Source organism: Anas platyrhynchos, chromosome W (genome assembly GCF_047663525.1).
Source record: "Anas platyrhynchos isolate ZD024472 breed Pekin duck chromosome W, IASCAAS_PekinDuck_T2T, whole genome shotgun sequence".
Lineage (NCBI taxonomy): Eukaryota > Metazoa > Chordata > Aves > Anseriformes > Anatidae > Anas > Anas platyrhynchos.
This window is the reverse complement of record NC_092620.1, coordinates 9,691,893-9,710,349: the sequence shown is the minus strand read 5'-3', so window position 1 is coordinate 9,710,349 and position 18,457 is coordinate 9,691,893. Positions and strand designations below refer to the sequence as shown.

Genomic DNA, 18,457 nt, shown 5'->3' with positions numbered 1-18,457 from the left:
CTCTACAATGAAATGACTGCTGTAGATTATAAAACATCCTGCAGTTATCTCAAACATTGATGTTTGTATATGTTTGTTATATATTACATAAGTATTTCCAGTAACTTCATCTTGAGTAAATAAAGCTCAATTAGTAGCTGGGCATTTCACTCACCTATGCATTCACAGAATCACAGAATTGTCTAGGTTGGAAGAGACCTCAAGATCATCGAGTCCAACCTCTGACCTAACACTAACAAGTGAAGTGACCGCGTCCTTGAAGCAGGGCCTCAACGAGCGTAGATGTTGTTTGGGAAGACAGATATTTTCACGAGAGCCCACCCCTCCCCTCGCCTTCCTTTTTCTACCTTTTATTGCTGAGTGTGACATCATATGTTATGGAATATCCCTTTGGTTTGTTTAGGTCAGCTGCCCTGGTGATGTTCCTTCATCACCTCTTGCCCACCCCCAGCCTGCTGGCTCCTGGGGGGTTTAGAGGGAGTCCTGATACTGTTGATTCAAAGATCGAAGCCGAAATTCCTTTAAGTGGTATATTCTTTATTGCAGCGCTGGATGCACGGGGGATCTCTCCACCTATCGTGCATACCCAAAGCGGAAAGCAGTCTTGAATTTATACAATCAATCTATCAATATTCTACAAGCGCCTATACATATGCATTACCTATCCCCGCCTTCCCTCGCTTCTCATGCTAATTAGCCTTTTGGCACCTTGCGCCTGCGTAGAGCCTCCCAAGAATTGTGGGCAGGGGTCTTTGGGACGTGGGCAGGGGTCTTTGGGAGGAAGACCCCGAGTCTTCCTCACAGTGTACTTTTCACCTTTGGTCAGGAATCTGCTGAATTGGCACGTTTCTTAATTGCGAGAGCTGGTTGTTGCCAATTCTTCCGTTTGTTGTATCTTTATAATGAATTCCAATGTCCAATTTTGAGATTTATAGTCCTTACATTTGTTTCTGTGTCCGTCTGCCGCTTCCTTATCATGAGTTCCAGTGTCTTGTTTCGAGATATACAGTCCATGTCTGGGGATTGTCCTTGCCTCCCCAATACCTCCCCAATACCTCCTTAATCAATCCCCCCTTTTCTTTTCCCATGCAAATTCTTTTGCATCAGATACTTTCATTATTTACAGTAACACAACAAAGCAGGCATCTAAACAACATGCACACAAATATTCCTAACACTACTAATGTGATTAGAGCAATGAACACTTGTTCCAACCATTGGAAGTTGGGCAACCAGGCGGTTAACTTATTCCATATTTCACTAAAACTCCATGAAAGATCATCTTTACTGATCTCATGTAGGACCCTTGTCTGCTTCCATATTTCTTCCAGGTCGGTAGAGATCCTTCCACTCTGATCTACATACATACAACAACTTGTATTTATTACTGTACAGACTCCCCCTTGAGCGGCCAGTAACAAGTCTAGGGCCATCCGATTTTGTAATACTACCTGTGATAAACTAGATATCTCTTCTTGTTGAGCCTTTATAGCATCCAGAGTTTTGTTTTCTAACTTCTCTATAATTGCAGAAATATTAACTATTGCCTTTTCCAATTCATTCACTCCTAACCATGGGATAAACCATCGAACAAAACTATGAAAAGCGGTGTGTCTCTCTATCAATGGATTGTTAATTTTTCGTCTAATTCTCCAGATATGATTTCTCAAGTAACCTCGAGGCACTACATCATGTACTGTCATACTGGGGACTACTGCTCCAAGAGTGCAAGTTCCCTTCCAGTTCTCGGGCAAGACCTTACGGGCTGTATCATTGCATAGCCAATACCACCCTTTTCCTTCTGGAACCGGCCAGCTGGTTGAATTTGCCCAGCCGCTAGTCGTACTAATATCAATTGTTCAATTACAAGATGTCTGATTTCCCACATAAGTAGTATCCGTATTTATACAATCCTGTTTTCCCATACCCTTAGGCGGGTTACACCTTTGTACACATACATAGTAAGATTCCAATGGCACGAAGCTACCAACTTCTAGTTCCAAAACTTCTTCATATTTTTGACCCCAAGATGTGTTTTCCCACAAATTCGTCCAAGGTAAGTTTGCAAGCAAGGGAATCCTGATTAACGATACACCCTTATTCCCATGCTGTGGCAGATGGGTGCATACCCAACAGTTTGTCTTATTAATTACTTGAGAAATTGTTTGTATCAGGGACAGGTGTAAGTTCTCATCCCAAACTGCCCACCCCGAATCTGACAACCACACCCCTGCAATCATTAGGATCTGGAAAACCATAATTTTGTTGGTCCAATTGGAGTGGTGGTCCATATCCTCGCCAGGGCCTTCTTCACCCTTGAATCGTGGATCCAAGCTGCTTGCTCCTTAATCTTAATGGCGGTGTGTGTTGTCAGTAATACCTGGTATGGTCCCGTCCACTTTCCTTCCGTTTTTCCTCTAGGGGTTGTCCTGAAAAAGTCTGTTGAGTGGTTGTAATGGCGTATCCTGCTTCCATCAGTATACCAAGATTCGTCAGCATCTTCTAAAAGTTCTTCCTTAAGATCGGGTCGATTAGAATACACAGTCTCCATTGTTTCTATACAATCATGGGTTATGGGTTGATCCAGAGTTCCACTGTCATTCCTAAAAAGGTTTGTAGCTCCTTTACCGTTTGAGGTTCTGGAGTCCGGCAAATGACTTCCTTATGTTCAGTTCCTAGTTCTCGTTGTCCTCCCGAAATTTCAAATCCCAGATAGGTCACACTTTGTTGAGCCAGCTGGACTTTCTGTCAAGAGACTTGATATCCATTTTAAACCCAGAAAATTAAGAAAACTTATAGTCCATTGAATACAGCTCCCTTTAGTCTCGGTAGCTATTAAGAGATCATCTACATATTGTAACAAAGCACCTTCAGTGTCCGGAGGCATCCATGTTTCGAGTTCCCTTGCTAATTGGTTTCCAAAAATAGTGGGGCTATTCTTGAATCCTTGAGGTAGTAATGTCCACGTAAGCTGTGTCTTTCTGCCTGAATTGGGATTTTCCCATTCAAAGGCAAATAGGTTTTGGCTTTCTGTGGCTAAGCCTAGGCAGAAGAAGGCGTCTTTTAAATCCAGTACGGTAAACCAGACTTGACTATTCTTTAATTTAGTCAGCAAAGTATAAGGGTTTGCCACTACTGGATGTATATCCTCAGTGATTTTACTTATGGCCCTCAAATCCTGAACTAACCTATAGCTTTTTCATCTGCCTTTTTAATTGGCAATATGGGTGTATTGTATTCTGATTCACATTCAATCAATAATCCATACTGTAAAAATTTATCAATTATCTCTTTAATTCCTTTCCTATCTTCTATCCTCAAAGGATATTACTTAACCTTAACGGGTTTCTCTCCTGGCTTTAATTTAATAATTATTGGGGTCACATTTTTAGCTCTTCCAGAGACTTCAGTGGCCCAAACTCCTGGATATACTTGATTTATGATCTCTAAGGGTATTTCACTTTTAGGGTCGATTTGTATTAGTGCCAGGCTTAACACATTTATTAGTTGTTCTTCTCCTATCCTTAATTCCATTTTCCTTTTTTTCGAAGATAATTTCTGCTTCTAATTGTTCTAACAGATCTCAACCTAATAGAGATTTTGGAGATCCAGGTAGATATAAAAACCTATGTATCCCCATTTGTTTCCTGTTATAAATGAGGTCTGAATTTTGTAATATTTATAAAACAAATATTTCTAAAAGGTATATAAAAGGCAAGTAAACAGCGCTGGGTGTGCAGGGAGTCTACGCTCCACCAACACGCACACACAAACATCAAACGTTCTAAATACATGTATACAGAACATTGCTTTACATAATAACCCGAGTATGCCTATACATACATACAATCAGGATAGGTAACAAACAATCCTTTGAGTTCCATAACTTAACAGTCCCCATTCTGCCAGCCTGTTCCTCTTCACTTCTTTTTCCTGCTTCTGTACCGATGTAACTTCATAGTGTTGCTTTTTTTTTTTTTTTTTTTTTTTAAAAGCAGGCTCCCCTCTAATACCCTTCTCTCCACAGCAGTTCTTTTCAAAACAACTGTTTAATTAGTCAAACAACTTTGAATGTAACAACAACAGCAAACACCCAGAAACATCCATGCCTTAACGGCTGGAGAACAAGAAACCACCTGGAGAACAAGAAACCCCAGACTGCATGGAGTCTCCTGAATCACCCTTCTTTGTTAATATCAACCATTTTCTCGACACGAATTACCACTCCATATATAACATTTCCCCAACTTGTATTTTAAAGGTTCACAAAAATAAGCCTTTTCGGTTACACCCTTTTACATTAACATAATCATTCCGTAAAGGCATTAATGCTTGATTTAGAACTGAATACGTTGCCCCATATCAATAAGAAATTTCACTTCCATTCCTCCCCTATCTTCATTATAATCAGTGGAGGATCCGCTAGGGTAGATTCCCCAGGTCCCCGTTATTCCTGTTGAAATCAGGGACCAATGATTACCCTAGAAAAAGGCTAGTCAATTTGTCCTCCGAAGCCAGGTCCAAACCGTTTTGTTTTATTTATTTATTTATTTATTTTCATTACATTTCAGAGTTGGTCCAAAAATTCCATAGGGGTTTCTTTTAGACCTTGTTGGAAGCATATTCTCAATTCCCAATTCATCCATATTTTAGTATTTACTTAGCCGTTCATAATTTTAGGGATGATTAGGGTCTCAGTGGGGTCGGTCAGGGGAATGCAGTTGTTCACAGTTCCCTGAGCGGTCCCATCGGTAATCTGAGCTCGCACATGAACTCAGGTTGTTTTAAGAGTTAACTGCTTTTCTGTTTCCATAACAACTCTCTCTCGGACCCATCATGATCTCTTTGCCCCAAAGGGCTAACACCCATGATTTTAAGATCTCTGCCTAGAGCAGAGGCAGAACTATTAACATTCCTACATCCTCTTTCCCTGCTCATTCAACTTCAAACACCTTTAACACTTTCAACAACCCTTTTAACACTTCCTTTATCTTTCTCCAGCCTGTACTTCTCTAATGCCAACATCAAAGGCTCAGTCAGGGGCCAACTTAATTCCGTACCTTTTCCCACCAAGATGCTGAAACAACATCAGTATACAACATTTCATCCTATTCTCCTTCTCAAAACCAACATTAACTGTAGCAAACAATATTTTATCAATGTTTTCCTGTTCACACTTCCACCGGCAGATCCTCCAATATCCTTCCAGTGACTCAAAACACATCCTAACGCACTTTTCTTAGGAATTTCACTGCTTACTCGCCCCCCCATTTTCCAGTTTACACTTTCAGAATACACGTGTTACTTACAAAAGCGTATCACAAAAACGTATCACTCACAAAATTACAGGCACGCAATATCTTTCAGTAGCGATGTCACAAAGCTACTATTACCAGCAATATTGCTAAAATCACAATAACAATAGTCAGAGTCAAATTCCACATGCGATAAGTCAGAAAACCGAACTGTGTAACACCATAACGATATCTTTCTTATAACAATGCCACGAACCTACTATTACCACCAGAAAAATAGCCAAAATCACAGTAACAATAACCAGAGTTAAATACCATACTCCATGAGTCAGAAAACCGAAATAAACAACACAATTCCAGATGGACCTTAAAGCGAGCTCTTTCCTTAAGGTCCCCAAATATACTTATGGTGCTTACCACAAAGTATATACCAAACACTGCCTCGCAGAAGATCACCTTCTGACTTACAGACAGTTCCAGATACAGATGGACCTCAGGGTCCCCAGATATACTTGTGGTACTAACCACAAAGTATATACCAAACACTGTCCTGCAGAAGTCACCTTCCGACTTACTGGACAGTCCCAGATGACCGGTCTACCAGAAAACCAAACCAGAATAAAGAATATACTCACTTACAATGATGGGGTCCTTGTCTGCCTCCGCAGTGATCCGGTGAGTCGAGGAGTCCCTCCGGGAAATCCCGGGGGTACCCTAGGGAGTCCTGTCCCCAGCGGGTCCTGCGGACCGGCAGAGAGGTAGTCCCATCTGGGGTGCCAGATTGATTCAAAGATCGAAGCCGAAATTCCTTTAAGTGGTATATTCTTTATTGCAGCGCTGGATGCACGGGGGATCTCTCCACCTATCGTGCATACCCAAAGCGGAAAGCAGTCTTGAATTTATACAATCAATCTATCAATATTCTACAAGCGCCTATACATATGCATTACCTATCCCCGCCTTCCCTCGCTTCTCATGCTAATTAGCCTTTTGGCACCTTGCGCCTGCGTAGAGCCTCCCAAGAATTGTGGGCAGGGGTCTTTGGGACGTGGGCAGGGGTCTTTGGGAGGAAGACCCCGAGTCTTCCTCACAGTGTACTTTTCACCTTTGGTCAGGAATCTGCTGAATTGGCACGTTTCTTAATTGCGAGAGCTGGTTGTTGCCAATTCTTCCGTTTGTTGTATCTTTATAATGAATTCCAATGTCCAATTTTGAGATTTATAGTCCTTACGTTTGTTTCTGTGTCCGTCTGCCGCTTCCTTATCATGAGTTCCAGTGTCTTGTTTCGAGATATACAGTCCATGTCTGGGGATTGTCCTTGCCTCCCCAATACCTCCCCAATACCTCCTTAATCACTGTGCCAGTATCACTCAGCAGTAGACACAACACTGGTGTGATACCAGTGCTGTTCTAGCTACAGGTGCAGAGCACAGCACTGTATGGGCTGCTGCAGGGAAAGTTAACTCCATCCCAGCCAGACCCAGTACAAGCAGGTAATAGTCTGGAGGCTGTATTATGCTTGAAAGCTTCCTGGTAACATCCCTGATCTGAGCCCTGGGGACGCAGCAATCTTCTCTGAGAAGAGGGTTTGGTCTGCACATGGGAGCCTCTGTTCCCTTCAGAAAGGGAGTCACCTATGACTACAACTTGCCACTGTTTCTTCACAGCACTGGTTTTGATGCCTCTTCTTCCATCTTCTCACATCCCTCATCTACCATACCAGAGCCTCATATCTATTCAGTAATGGAAGCTGAGTGGATGGACAGGGGATCCTCTTATGACTTACAACTCCCACAGGCGTGCTTGCTGTTGTCCTCCATCTCAGGGAGTAGCCTCAGGCACGCCTGAGAGCTGGGTGGTTGCATGAACTGCCAGGAGCTCTGTCAGGGTGGTTGTGTTAGTTCTACCAGGTTGCAGAGGAATGGAAGCAGAGGGTGTGGCTTTCTGTCAAGTGGTCACCATGTCTGTGCCTCCTTGCTGCCACAAACCTGACAGAATGTTGTTTAATACGTTGCTGTTGGTTGAGGAGGCCATCAGGGCTGCAGCCCAAGCCTGCTGGTGAGCAGAGCAGGCAGCAGCCCTCCTACTGCCAGAATGTGCTGCCCTTCTTGCATGCCCTTCTGCACAAACTGTCACACCCTCTCTGTCCCTGCTTACAAATACTGTTTGTGACACTCCCAGTCAGTTCTTGGAAAAACTTCTGTCTTAACTAGAATTAAGTACAGTTGACTGTTTGGATGACTTTGGTGTTGAGCAATCTGCATATAAAGTTCAAGAGTGAGGAATAATTATTTACATTTTTAAACTGAAAGGAAAACGTTTATAAAAAGGAATCATGCTTAAACTATGTATGCTGTGTATGAGCTGAACAGCTAAAGATACTGACAAAGATCTTTGTGCTTTATGCTACAATAAGAATAAAAAAAATGGCTTGTACTTGGGTCATTAACATTACAGAATTGTTTCAGTACATCTTTTCAAAATAGACTGATCTTTTAAAAGTGCAAATAAACTATTTGGTTAATGATTATATCTGTGGTGTGTATTATATTGCCTAGATTGCTTTAGTCTTTGATCAGAACCTTTGTTTTATAAAAAAATTACTACTTCAAACATTTTAAATACTAAGTATAAAACAATAAGCAAGAAACATTGAAGTAGAATGGGTGGGGAGTGGGTGCACTATCCGCTGATATAATAAAAAGATTTGGCCATCTGTTTTGATACGCATTGTAGAGAAGAGTTTAAAGGAGAATGATATGTCAGTTTTGCAGAGTTTTACGGGGAGCTGAAACCAAACGTGGAGGAAGCAGCAGTCACATAATCTCAGAAGTCCACTTTGAGTTTAGGTAAAGATTACTTAGTGGTAGCAGGCTGGAAAGTCATATAGCACACAGGTGTTTACACCCCAATAGTGATTAAGAGCAGATATTATAGACGTGGACCATAGATAGCTTTCAAAGCGAAATAATACAGTACATAAACTGTATATATAAAATCAAGCAAATCACTAAAAGTAGTAATATTATAAATAAGCTGCAGAGGATCACAGAATTGTAGGGGTTGGAAGGGACCTCGAAAGATCATCGGGTCCAACCCCCTTGCCAAAGTAGGTTCCTTAGAGCAGGCTGCCCAGATAGGCGTCCAGATGGGCCTTGAATATCTCCAGAGAAGGAGACCCCACAACCTCCCTGGGCAACCTGTTCCAGTGCTCCGTCACCCTCACCGTGAAGTTCTTTCGCATGGTGGTGCAGAACTTCCTGTGCTCTATCTTGTGGCCATTGCCCCTTGTCCTTTCCCCACAAACCACTGAAAAGAGGTTGGCCAAATCCCTCTGTCTCCCACACCTCAGGTATTTATACACATTGATGAGATCCCCTCTCAATCTTCTTTTCTCCAGGCTGAACAGACCCAGGTCTCTCAGCCTTTCCTCATAAGGAAGATGCTCCAGGCCCTGTATCATCTTTGTGGCCCTCTGCTGAACTCTTTCCAGGAGATCCCTGTCTTTTTTGTACCCAGGAGCCCAGAACTGGATACAGTACTCCAGGTGAGGCCTGACCAGGGCAGAGTAGAGGGGGAGGATTACCTCTCTTGACCTGCTGGCCACACTCCTTTTAATGCCCGCCAGGATCCCATTGGCCCTCTTGGCCACGAGGGCACACTGCTGGCTCATGGTCAGCCTGTCATCCACCAGGACCCCCAGGTCCTTCTCCTCAGAGCTCCCCTCCACCAGGTCGTCCCCCAGCCTGTACTGATACATGCGGTTGTTCCTTCCCAGGTGCAGGACTCTACACTTGCTCTTGTTAAACCTCATTTGGTTTCTTCCTGCCCATCTCTAGCCTGTCGAGGTCTCGCTGAATGGCAGCGCAGCCTTCTGGCGTGTCAGCCCCTCCTCCCAGCTTTGTGTCATTGGTGTACTTGCTGAGGGCAGACACTATTCCCTCATCAAGGTCATCGATGAAGATGCTTTTCTGCAGAGAAGCAATACCCTTTATGATTTATTATTTACAGCCGTTTCCCACACCCACACACTTTCCTGAGAAAAAGCCACATCAAAAAAAGTTTTTTTTTTTCTTTAATATATTTTTAATTGTATACCAAAGTTCAGTAGAGATGGGGTTTTGACTGCATACAAGTTACTCAAAAATTGTATCTAGGCAGAGATTCATTAGCAATCTGACATATTTCAAAGGATAGGTTTATTCAATCAGGCCACAAAAATAATATTGTATACAAACAGTAACTAAGAAGAGCTGCAGGTTCAAGGAGTTTTCAATTACAAGTTTTGAGAACTCATCAGGAAATAAATTCAAATATAAGTCACAATATAAAATAGCAGCTCCATATAGCTTTTTCAAGTTTTAACTTAATTCAGAGTGACACTTGGTTCAGTTTGCCTCGTTCTTTGAAGCTTCATCAAAGTTTTCAACAAGATCTAGAAAAAGAAACATTGATATTAGAGTTTGATCCGCTTCTGCTTTGCCACACTTTTTTTTCCTGAAGTTCTACCTCATATCAAGCACTTAAAAGGTTAAAAAAAGAAGTCATCTTATAAAATACAGATCAAATAATGTTTAAGAGCTCCAGGGTTCATTCTTTATGCCAAGAAGTTTTAGAATTATGCATTATAATGAACCACCTACTATCATTTAACTTTACTATACCCACAACTAAGCAAAGTGATACTAACAAGGCAGTTTCTTCCCAGCCTTCTTATTGAAGATGAAATAATTAACTTAGCCATAGTTATTACTCTTCCACAGGACAAATGCTACCTCAAACCAATGGTTCACCCAGTCTCACAGTGTCTGAAAACAGATACGTAACCCGTTCAAATTCTGTAACGAGAAGTGACTAGTCAATACTCCTTCTGTCCTTGGCCTAACCTTATGCTACACATGTTCTCTCTCAGAAAATCACTTCCTTAACCTCCATTTCATGTTGGTTCTTACCTGGAACTTCATCATCATCTTCACCAGTAGCAAGTGGTGCTTTCTCATCCACAGCTGCAAGAGCAAGTAGTTTCAAAGCATTATTCAAGCTCACCATAGGCATCTTGATTACAAAGTTCTTTGTTTTGTTTTGTTTTTTGGAAAACATTTGCTAAGAGTCTGAGTTAAGCTGCAATGCTCTAAACAATTCCCCTGCTAAATAAACACAACTAGCCTAGGAAGCTCACATTCCCTTTGTTACTGATCATGCTCAAACTCTGGAAATGCGAAGATGCATGCTAGAAACAGTTTGCTAGTTACTATCCTGTACCTTGAGCCATTGAGCACTTTGTAGCTGAAAATGAACTTCTGACTACTCAGAGGTTCTCAAAGCTTATTTATTTTACAACATCAACAATTTATAAGGAAAAGAGATGAGTCCTTATGATCCTTGGCCTTCAAGAAAAATTAAGGTGTAATTTTGAAGCTGTAGGCAGACAGCTATAACTAAAGGCTCTTAAAGATCATCTTGTTCCCTGGAAAAGTCAGAGGAATATGAAACTAGATGCACAATTTTACACTTAAGCAATTGAGGTAACCACGTGTTTTGGTCCACATCTCTGCAAACTCAGTCACTATTCCCATTTACTGTAGATACTGGGACTTAAACATGTCCAATGTAGCAGGCCAATTAGTATCCGTGAAACCGTGGCACTCTAATGCTAGGAATAGTTAACTCAGGTCCCTGGGTGCCTGTGCCACTACTACTACTGCTATTTTTAGTAGTACTACCTAGGTTAAGCTGTCCCACATTTTCAATCATCTCAGTCTATTCTAATTAATCCTTCCCAGTTTTCAAGGAAAACATGAGGAAAGATGGGTTTATACCTGACTTCTAAAAATCAGGTTACAGTGATTTCAGAGAACTAGGCCAAATCAATGCAGAAACTTTGGTCTGAAAGGGCTTGTGATGAGGTCATCACTAACTCTTTGTTTTTAACAGCAGAAAGCTGGTACCATATTATTTCCTCCTAAACTGTCTGCATTTTTCTCTCACCCCTAAAACCAGACTAAGTTTCCTTTAGCACCTACAAATAGTCATCTCAGATTCTTCACTCTTTTGATGTCAGGCTTCCAAATCTAGCAGACAATGCTGAATGGAAAGTTTTGTACAACTACTTCAACATCCACCCAAAGTAGAAAAAAATAGCCATTTACCAAGTCATACAAAAGGAAGCACTTTAAACAAGCTTCCCTAATACTAAAACTGCACAATTTAGCTTATCCCATTTTGTTACGAGAAGATATATACCCATTTTGTTATGAGAAGAGAGATCTTAGTGGATCATTTTTAATCCTTCAAGTTTTCTTTCTTTCAAGCCCTGCTACTATCACACAGAAGCTACAGAGATGACATTAGGAAGGAGGGACCTGAGCTGCACAGGGAAAGAAGCAGTTTACCACCTCCTGAAAACTACTTCTAGTGGGATTTTTTTTCAGTAGGAAGTTAACAGGAGGGAAGTAACATCAACTTTAGGAATGGAAAAAGAGGCTGTCTTTGCTGGCAACAAAGCACAGAAAGAAGTGTAACAATCAAGTTCATTACTACCAAAAACTGGACACCTTGATAAGCTTCTTCATTTTCTCTGTGTTTCAGAAGTCCATTCCTTCCAAGGTATGGAACAAAGTATTTGAGAACAGAAAGTGGGAAGACCCTACCTGCAGGACATGAGGAACGTTCCCAAGTGTCTACAAGCCTTTTTCCTCCCAATTCTTGACCTATAGCAGTACCACCTTTTCCAAACACTACATACTTAAGTTTCTCCTCTACTTTTCCCACACAATTCTAGAGAGAACCTGAATGTTTGTTCTTTTACTAATGTAAGGATGGAATAGGAAGTTGGCATATCCAGCTTAATGTTCATACCAGTCCTGTTCTCTACACTGTCCTACACACATACAGAAATTATAACGTTTTCATATAAGAACTGTGTAATTCCCTCTTAGCTATCAAAAAGCCCACACAAGAAATACCTTCATCATACTTGTGAGGGTGCAAAGCATTACCAAGATGCCTGTCCTCAAGTCACTCAAGTTTCCATTCAAAGTGGAAAAGACAAACATATTCAAAATATATCTTTTAAGAACTTAACTCTTCCAGAGTTAAATACGGTAGCCACATCAAGAAGTAAACTACCATGAAATCAACTCTAGCAACAACTTTCTAGACCTAGAACAACTGCAGGATATACTGAGAAACAGGTGCATCTGCTTTATTGTTATATGCTTTGTTGGATTTGAGCTATAAATAAGATCTGAGTTCCATTTCTTTATAATCACATTAAAATACGTTTGCAGAAAGTAGGAATGCACTGAATTTCACTGCAGCTATACAAGTAAGCCTACGAATGCATTTCATGCTGGTAGCAGACAAGTTTCAACTTACATTGCTTGGGTAGGGCTTCTGCCAATCTCCTCAGGCTGGAGAGACTGTCAGCTCCAAGCTGATTTAAGATACTAGGAAGCATTTCTGTCAGCTGCTTTGTCTCAGCATGGCCAGTAATAGTGAAAGTGTTAGCAGACAGAGATGCCTGAACTTTAGGGTTATTGAAGTGAATGACTGTTCCTTGGTTGGTAAACATATTTACCTGAAAGAAAAAAAATATCCAATACATTTCAAGCAGTTTGGCATAATTTTTCAATTTAACAGGAAACTAGCTGAAGTTCCTAGAGCTCAATAAAGACTTACTAATATACTTAAACAGACCAGATTAAGATATTACTTACCAGAAAATTAATATTGATACATTTTATATTTCTATATAGAAAATTATTTTCCCCTTTGAAGCATTTACCTCTTCAATACCAGAAATATTGTTGACTCCCAGTTTCTTCAAAGAAAACTGAAGTTTCTTGTCATCTCCTGTAGCTGTTCTGTGGACAACCTTCTTCTTTCTGCGGGCAGTACCCTTTGCATAAAGTAAAATAAAATTAGTATTTAAGTAGTTCTTCACAAACTCTAATCCTCAGAGCCACATAACTTCTCTGCAGTCATCTACAAATCAACTTAATATACAAAGTCCAATTTCTGTGTTATGGCACACACCACTCCACCCTTCCAACCACACTGTAGCAGTCTTTCCCTTCCTATAAGGCAAGCTTTGCATGCTCCTGAGAAGCGTGAAGTTTTTAGAAAGCAATGAACTAGAGAACCTTTATGTTGAGGGATTTCTTGAAACAGCAAAAATCTCATGGCCTGCTGTAGCTGAGCAAACCAAGCTACCAGAGTAACTGTGAGAAGCTCCCACGGCAATGACTCCCACATCGCCCAATTAAGGAACTCAGAAAAATATTGTTACCAGCAGCTGGCCTCAAGGACAAGGTCTACGTGACTGCTAATCACAAGGGGGGTTCTTTTCTTGCAGGTGGGGTTGTTTTTTTGTAGCTGTTTGTCTGAGTGCTTTTGACCAATAATCTTGTGTGAAACACTGTCCGCCCCTGTTAAGTTCACTATAAAAGTTAGGCTATTCGGGCAATAAAATGAAGCTTGCTGATCACTCATATTGAGTGTCCCTGTCTTCCTTCCGTCGACAACACCTTTATTCCACAATTCTCATGGGAATTCTGCAGCATCGTACTTAGAAAAGAAAAATTGCAACTTTTCCCTCAACTGTTATCATAGGCATAAAACCAAAGACTGAGGACAGTCTTCTTTAATTTCTAAGACCAACCTTCTATGATGACATGACTAGCTGGATGGACAAGGGGAGAGCAGTGGATGTTCTCTACCTTGATTTCAGTATGGCTTTTGACACTGTCTCCCATAACGTCCTCACAGACAAGCTCAGGAAGCGTGGGATAGATGAGTGGTCAGTGAGGTGGACTGACAATTGGCTGGAGGGCAGAGCTCAGAGGGTCATGATCAGTGGCACTGAGTCCAGTTGGAGGCCTGTAGCTAACAGTGTCCCCTAGGGGTCTGACATACTGTGTTCAGTGACATTCAATTTATTCATCAACAACATGGATGGTGGAACAGAGTATACCCTCAGCAAGTTTGCAGATGACACAAGACTCGGAGGAGTGACTGATAGCCCAGAGGGCTGTGCTGCCATTCAGAAGGACCTTGACAGGCTGGAAGGTTGGGCTGAGAGGAACCTCATGAAGTTCAACAAGGGCAAGTTCAGGGTCCTGCACCTAGGAAGAAATAACCCCAAGCACTAGTACAGGCTGGGGGCTGACCTGCTGCAGAGCAGCTCTGCAGAGGAGCCTGTGAGTCCTGGTGGACAGCAGGCTGGCCATGAGTCATCAATGCGCCCTTGTGGTCAAGAAGTCCAACGGTATCCCGGGGTGCATTAGGAAGAATGTTGCCAATAGGTCAAAGGAGGTGATCCTGCCCCACTATTCAGCCCTGGTGAGGCCTCAACTGGAGTACTGTGTCCAGTTCTGCCCCCAGTACAAGAGGGGCATGGAGCTCCTGAAGTCAGCCCAGCGGAGGGCTACGAAGATGATAAGGGGACTGGAGCATCTCTCATACGAGGAAAAGCTGAGAGAGCCAGGCCCATTTAGCTTGGAGAAGAGAAGACAGAGGGGATCTTATCAACATATGCAGATATCTGAAGGGAGGGTGCACCAAGAGGATGGGGCCAGACTCTTTTTTTTTCCAGTGGTGTCCAACAACAGGACAAGAGGCAACAGGCACAAACTGAAGCACAGCAAGTTCTATCTGAACATCAGGAAGAACTTTTCTGTGCAGGTCACAGAGCAGTGGCACAGGTTGTGGAATCTCTTTCTCTGGAGATATTCAAAACCTGCCTGGATGTCATCCTGTGCAACACACACTAAGTGACCCTGCTTGGTAGGGGGGTTGGACCAACCTCAACCATTCTGTGATTCTGTAATTTGTCTTTAGATCAAATTAAGCTAAAATGTGGAAGACTACAACACAAAAATTTAGTCTTTTGTCTAGAAAGCTTGATGTAGATTCCCTGTTCCCTGACAGTAATGAAAGAAATAGCTTCATTCGTGTACCTTGACTACCACACAAATCAAACAATACAAGGCCTATGATGTTAAATTGCTCTGAACAAAAGACTTCTCAATAAGTTCTTACAAATTGTCTTGAATCAAAGGCTATGTAGGAACACATACCTCTTCCCCCACACGCACACCTTTACCTATATTACATACAGATATCAAGATTCAAACAATCTCAAGTTAATTTGAAGTGAATAGCTGCTGCTTTCATCTCTGCAAATTCAAGCTTCTGAAGATCACAGGATTTTAGTAAGCAAATTCTACCCTGATCAAGCTGAGACATGCTGTTCACACCCCTCTACGTCTATACTGAACAATGTGGGTACAGCAGACCAGTCATTTGCCAGTCTTCTAAGAAGGTTTGGAAGAGAAGACATGTTTAGCTGTACCAACACCCTATACAAAAATCTCAAATTACACATAAGTGCAATACCCCTCCACCTAAATATAATATTTGGCTTGTAAGACCTGCAGCCTCGCAATGTCATGAAAATTTTTCAGCAGAGAATGTGCAGCCTTTCCACACAAGGAGAAATTACTCTTCCCCCTTAGCTGATTACTTTGAGCGTGGAGGAGGCAATCTCCATTTATACGGTGACTTTGTCACAAAGAATTCTAGTAATCATTTCCAGCTATAAAACCAACAAACAAAAAACCATCAAGCTCAGACATTCAAAGTATTTCACAGGCCAATTTCAAAGCTGAATGGCAGCATCACCAGCATATTATAAGCATCACTTAATGTCTCTAGAAGACCTATATTGAGCACAGAGTTGTAAGAGCTGCAACCTGAATGCATACTCTTACATGATCAATGACAGAAACGTGTTAGAATACATGTCAGTAACATACACATAATCAACAATATAATAGAGTAGTTCTCTGGTTAACTAGTAACCCATTTAAAGAACATGCAAAATCATCAAGCTAGTTAAAAACTAGTTTTCCTCTGATTTAAAGCTAAGTCTCCAGCTGAAGACAAAAACTTCAACACAGAAATTAAAGCTACTTGAGACTGTCAGTAATAGTTTTGTTGAATAGTTCATATTCCAAAATAGCACATATATATTTCCTCAAATATATAAACTATTATTAATGAGTCCTTGCTAAAAAACTCAAACCGTAACTTAAACATTTGCTAGCATACATATGTTCAAAGTCTTTATTTATTTTTCAGATTATAAGTGTATCCAAATGTCATGATAAAATAAGAGGATCTTCCAAGCACATTATACTTCCTAATTCTATAATAATAAGAGCATGACAAGTACAGAAATTTCAGCTGTCCTAAAAGGCAAGAAAACTGCCGTGGTCAACTTAAGGATGTATGACTTGAATTTGGAACATAACCCTCTATAATTTATTATGAGAGCTATACCTGAGCTCACTTGCTCTAAGGTCTACTTTAAGCCTTAAGTACCTTCTAACTGCCCATATGAGAACATATGCTTCAAGTCAGCTATAACATAGAAAGCTGGAAGTTCAGCTCCTACATTCTGCTTCTACTGAACTTACTAGAGATCACTGAAGCAGGGCAGCTTCCCCTACAGTCAAGTTGAGCTGATAACCCTCAGGACTGCTCCCCACCCAAGCTTTCAGGACCTCGTGTCCCAGGCCCTGCATGTGGGCAGAGACGTGCAGTCTCACAGGCCAGGAGACAGGGAGGGGAGGCGATTCCTACCTTGCCACCAATGCGCACTTGAGCCTGGAGCTTGGCAAGCTTTTCTTGATTCATGATTGTTTCTTTCATCTGCAGAAGCAACAAGAAAGCCTATAAAACAAGCCAGGAAGCACCCAACACCACAAGCCACAGCAACCCAGTGGTGAAGCAAGTATGCATCATAGACTCTGCAGCCACACACCCCCAGCAGGAGAACGCCCCAGCCCCGCCATGGTAGGAGTGAGATAAAAGTCTGCTCGCGCACAGTACCTCAGCCCATAACCGTCTTCCCTCCCCCCCCAGCCACCGCCGCCATCCCCAGACACGTAATGAACCCTCCCAACCACCCCCACGGCCTCCCTTGTACCTTCCCGGGACGAGCACAGCGCTACCAAAACGAGGAAAAACACAAAACCCCCAAACCGGAACACAGGGCTAAATGCAGCCGCGGCAGATACCGAGATGGCGGCCGGAAGGGAGGTACTCCGTGTCGCACAGCACATGTGCAGTCATCTCCTCCTCTGCGGCGGCGGGTAGAGCTGTCACCGTCACCACAGGAGGAGTTGGGGGTTGGTCAGGTGGTGTCGTCCCTGTAGCAAATGCTTGCGGAGATCTTTAGACTCCTGCATGCCGCAGCTCAAAAAGATTTATTTGTACGGTCGAGTGAGGGTGTGAGGCTAAGCCCCTGGCCCCTGGAACGGGATCGATTCTTCCCTGCGTCCGGCTCGATGAGTGGTCCCTAGCACATGGCTGTACCTCTCAGCCCCTTTCTTGCTTTCAGTGATTCAAAGATCGAAGCCGAAATTCCTTTAAGTGGTATATTCTTTATTGCAGCGCTGGATGCACGGGGGATCTCTCCACCTATCGTGCATACCCAAAGCGGAAAGCAGTCTTGAATTTATACAATCAATCTATCAATATTCTACAAGCACCTATACATATGCATTACCTATCCCCGCCTTCCCTCGCTTCTCATGCTAATTAGCCTTTTGGCACCTTGCGCCTGCGTAGAGCCTCCCAAGAATTGTGGGCAGGGGTCTTTGGGACGTGGGCAGGGGTCTTTGGGAGGAAGACCCCGAGTCTTCCTCACAGTGTACTTTTCACCTTTGGTCAGGAATCTGCTGAGTTGGCACGTTTCTTAATTGCGAGAGCTGGTTGTTGCTAATTCTTCCGTTTGTTGTATCTTTATAATGAATTCCAATGTCCAGTTTTGAGATTTATAGTCCTTACATTTGTTTCTGTGTCCGTCTGCCGCTTCCTTATCATGAGTTCCAGTGTCTTGTTTCGAGATATACAGTCCATGTCTGGGGATTGTCCTTGCCTCCCCAATGCCTCCCCAATACCTCCTTAATCATCAGCACCTGTCATTTCCTTTTGTAACTTGTCACCCTGTCTTAGAGTGTTTTTCTGCCGTCATCAGAAATCCTTCATGATTCTTGGAGTATTTATTTTTACTTCAAAAAACAAAAGCAAACAAACAAACAAAAAAAACAAACAAACATACATTTAGATGTAGTACAGAGCACATTCAGACTATGTGACAGTTACCCTTTCTCTTCAGCAGTATGTATTTTTTT

The 18,457-nt window shown here is 42.1% G+C and overlaps 1 protein-coding gene and 1 long non-coding RNA gene across 2 annotated transcripts in view; both read right to left on the bottom strand.

Annotated features, from left to right (window-relative positions):
- Positions 1–516: 516 nt before the first annotated feature.
- The window catches only part of LOC140000599 (uncharacterized), a 50,760-nt gene continuing 32,819 nt past the window's right edge, over positions 517–18,457 (bottom strand). The window contains exon 2 of the long non-coding RNA XR_011805653.1: positions 517–4,117. This is a non-coding gene — a long non-coding RNA (uncharacterized lncRNA). The remainder of the gene's footprint in view (positions 4,118–18,457) is intronic.
- On the bottom strand, positions 9,314–17,404 carry LOC101790838 (transcription factor BTF3). Its single transcript, XM_005030901.6, has 6 exons — positions 17,248–17,404; positions 16,902–16,970; positions 13,042–13,155; positions 12,633–12,834; positions 10,208–10,261; positions 9,314–9,690 (listed from the first exon to the last, which is right to left on the bottom strand). Exons 2-6 carry the CDS (start codon positions 16,968–16,970, stop codon positions 9,644–9,646), a joined length of 486 nt encoding a protein of 161 aa, XP_005030958.2. The 5' UTR covers positions 17,248–17,404; the 3' UTR covers positions 9,314–9,643.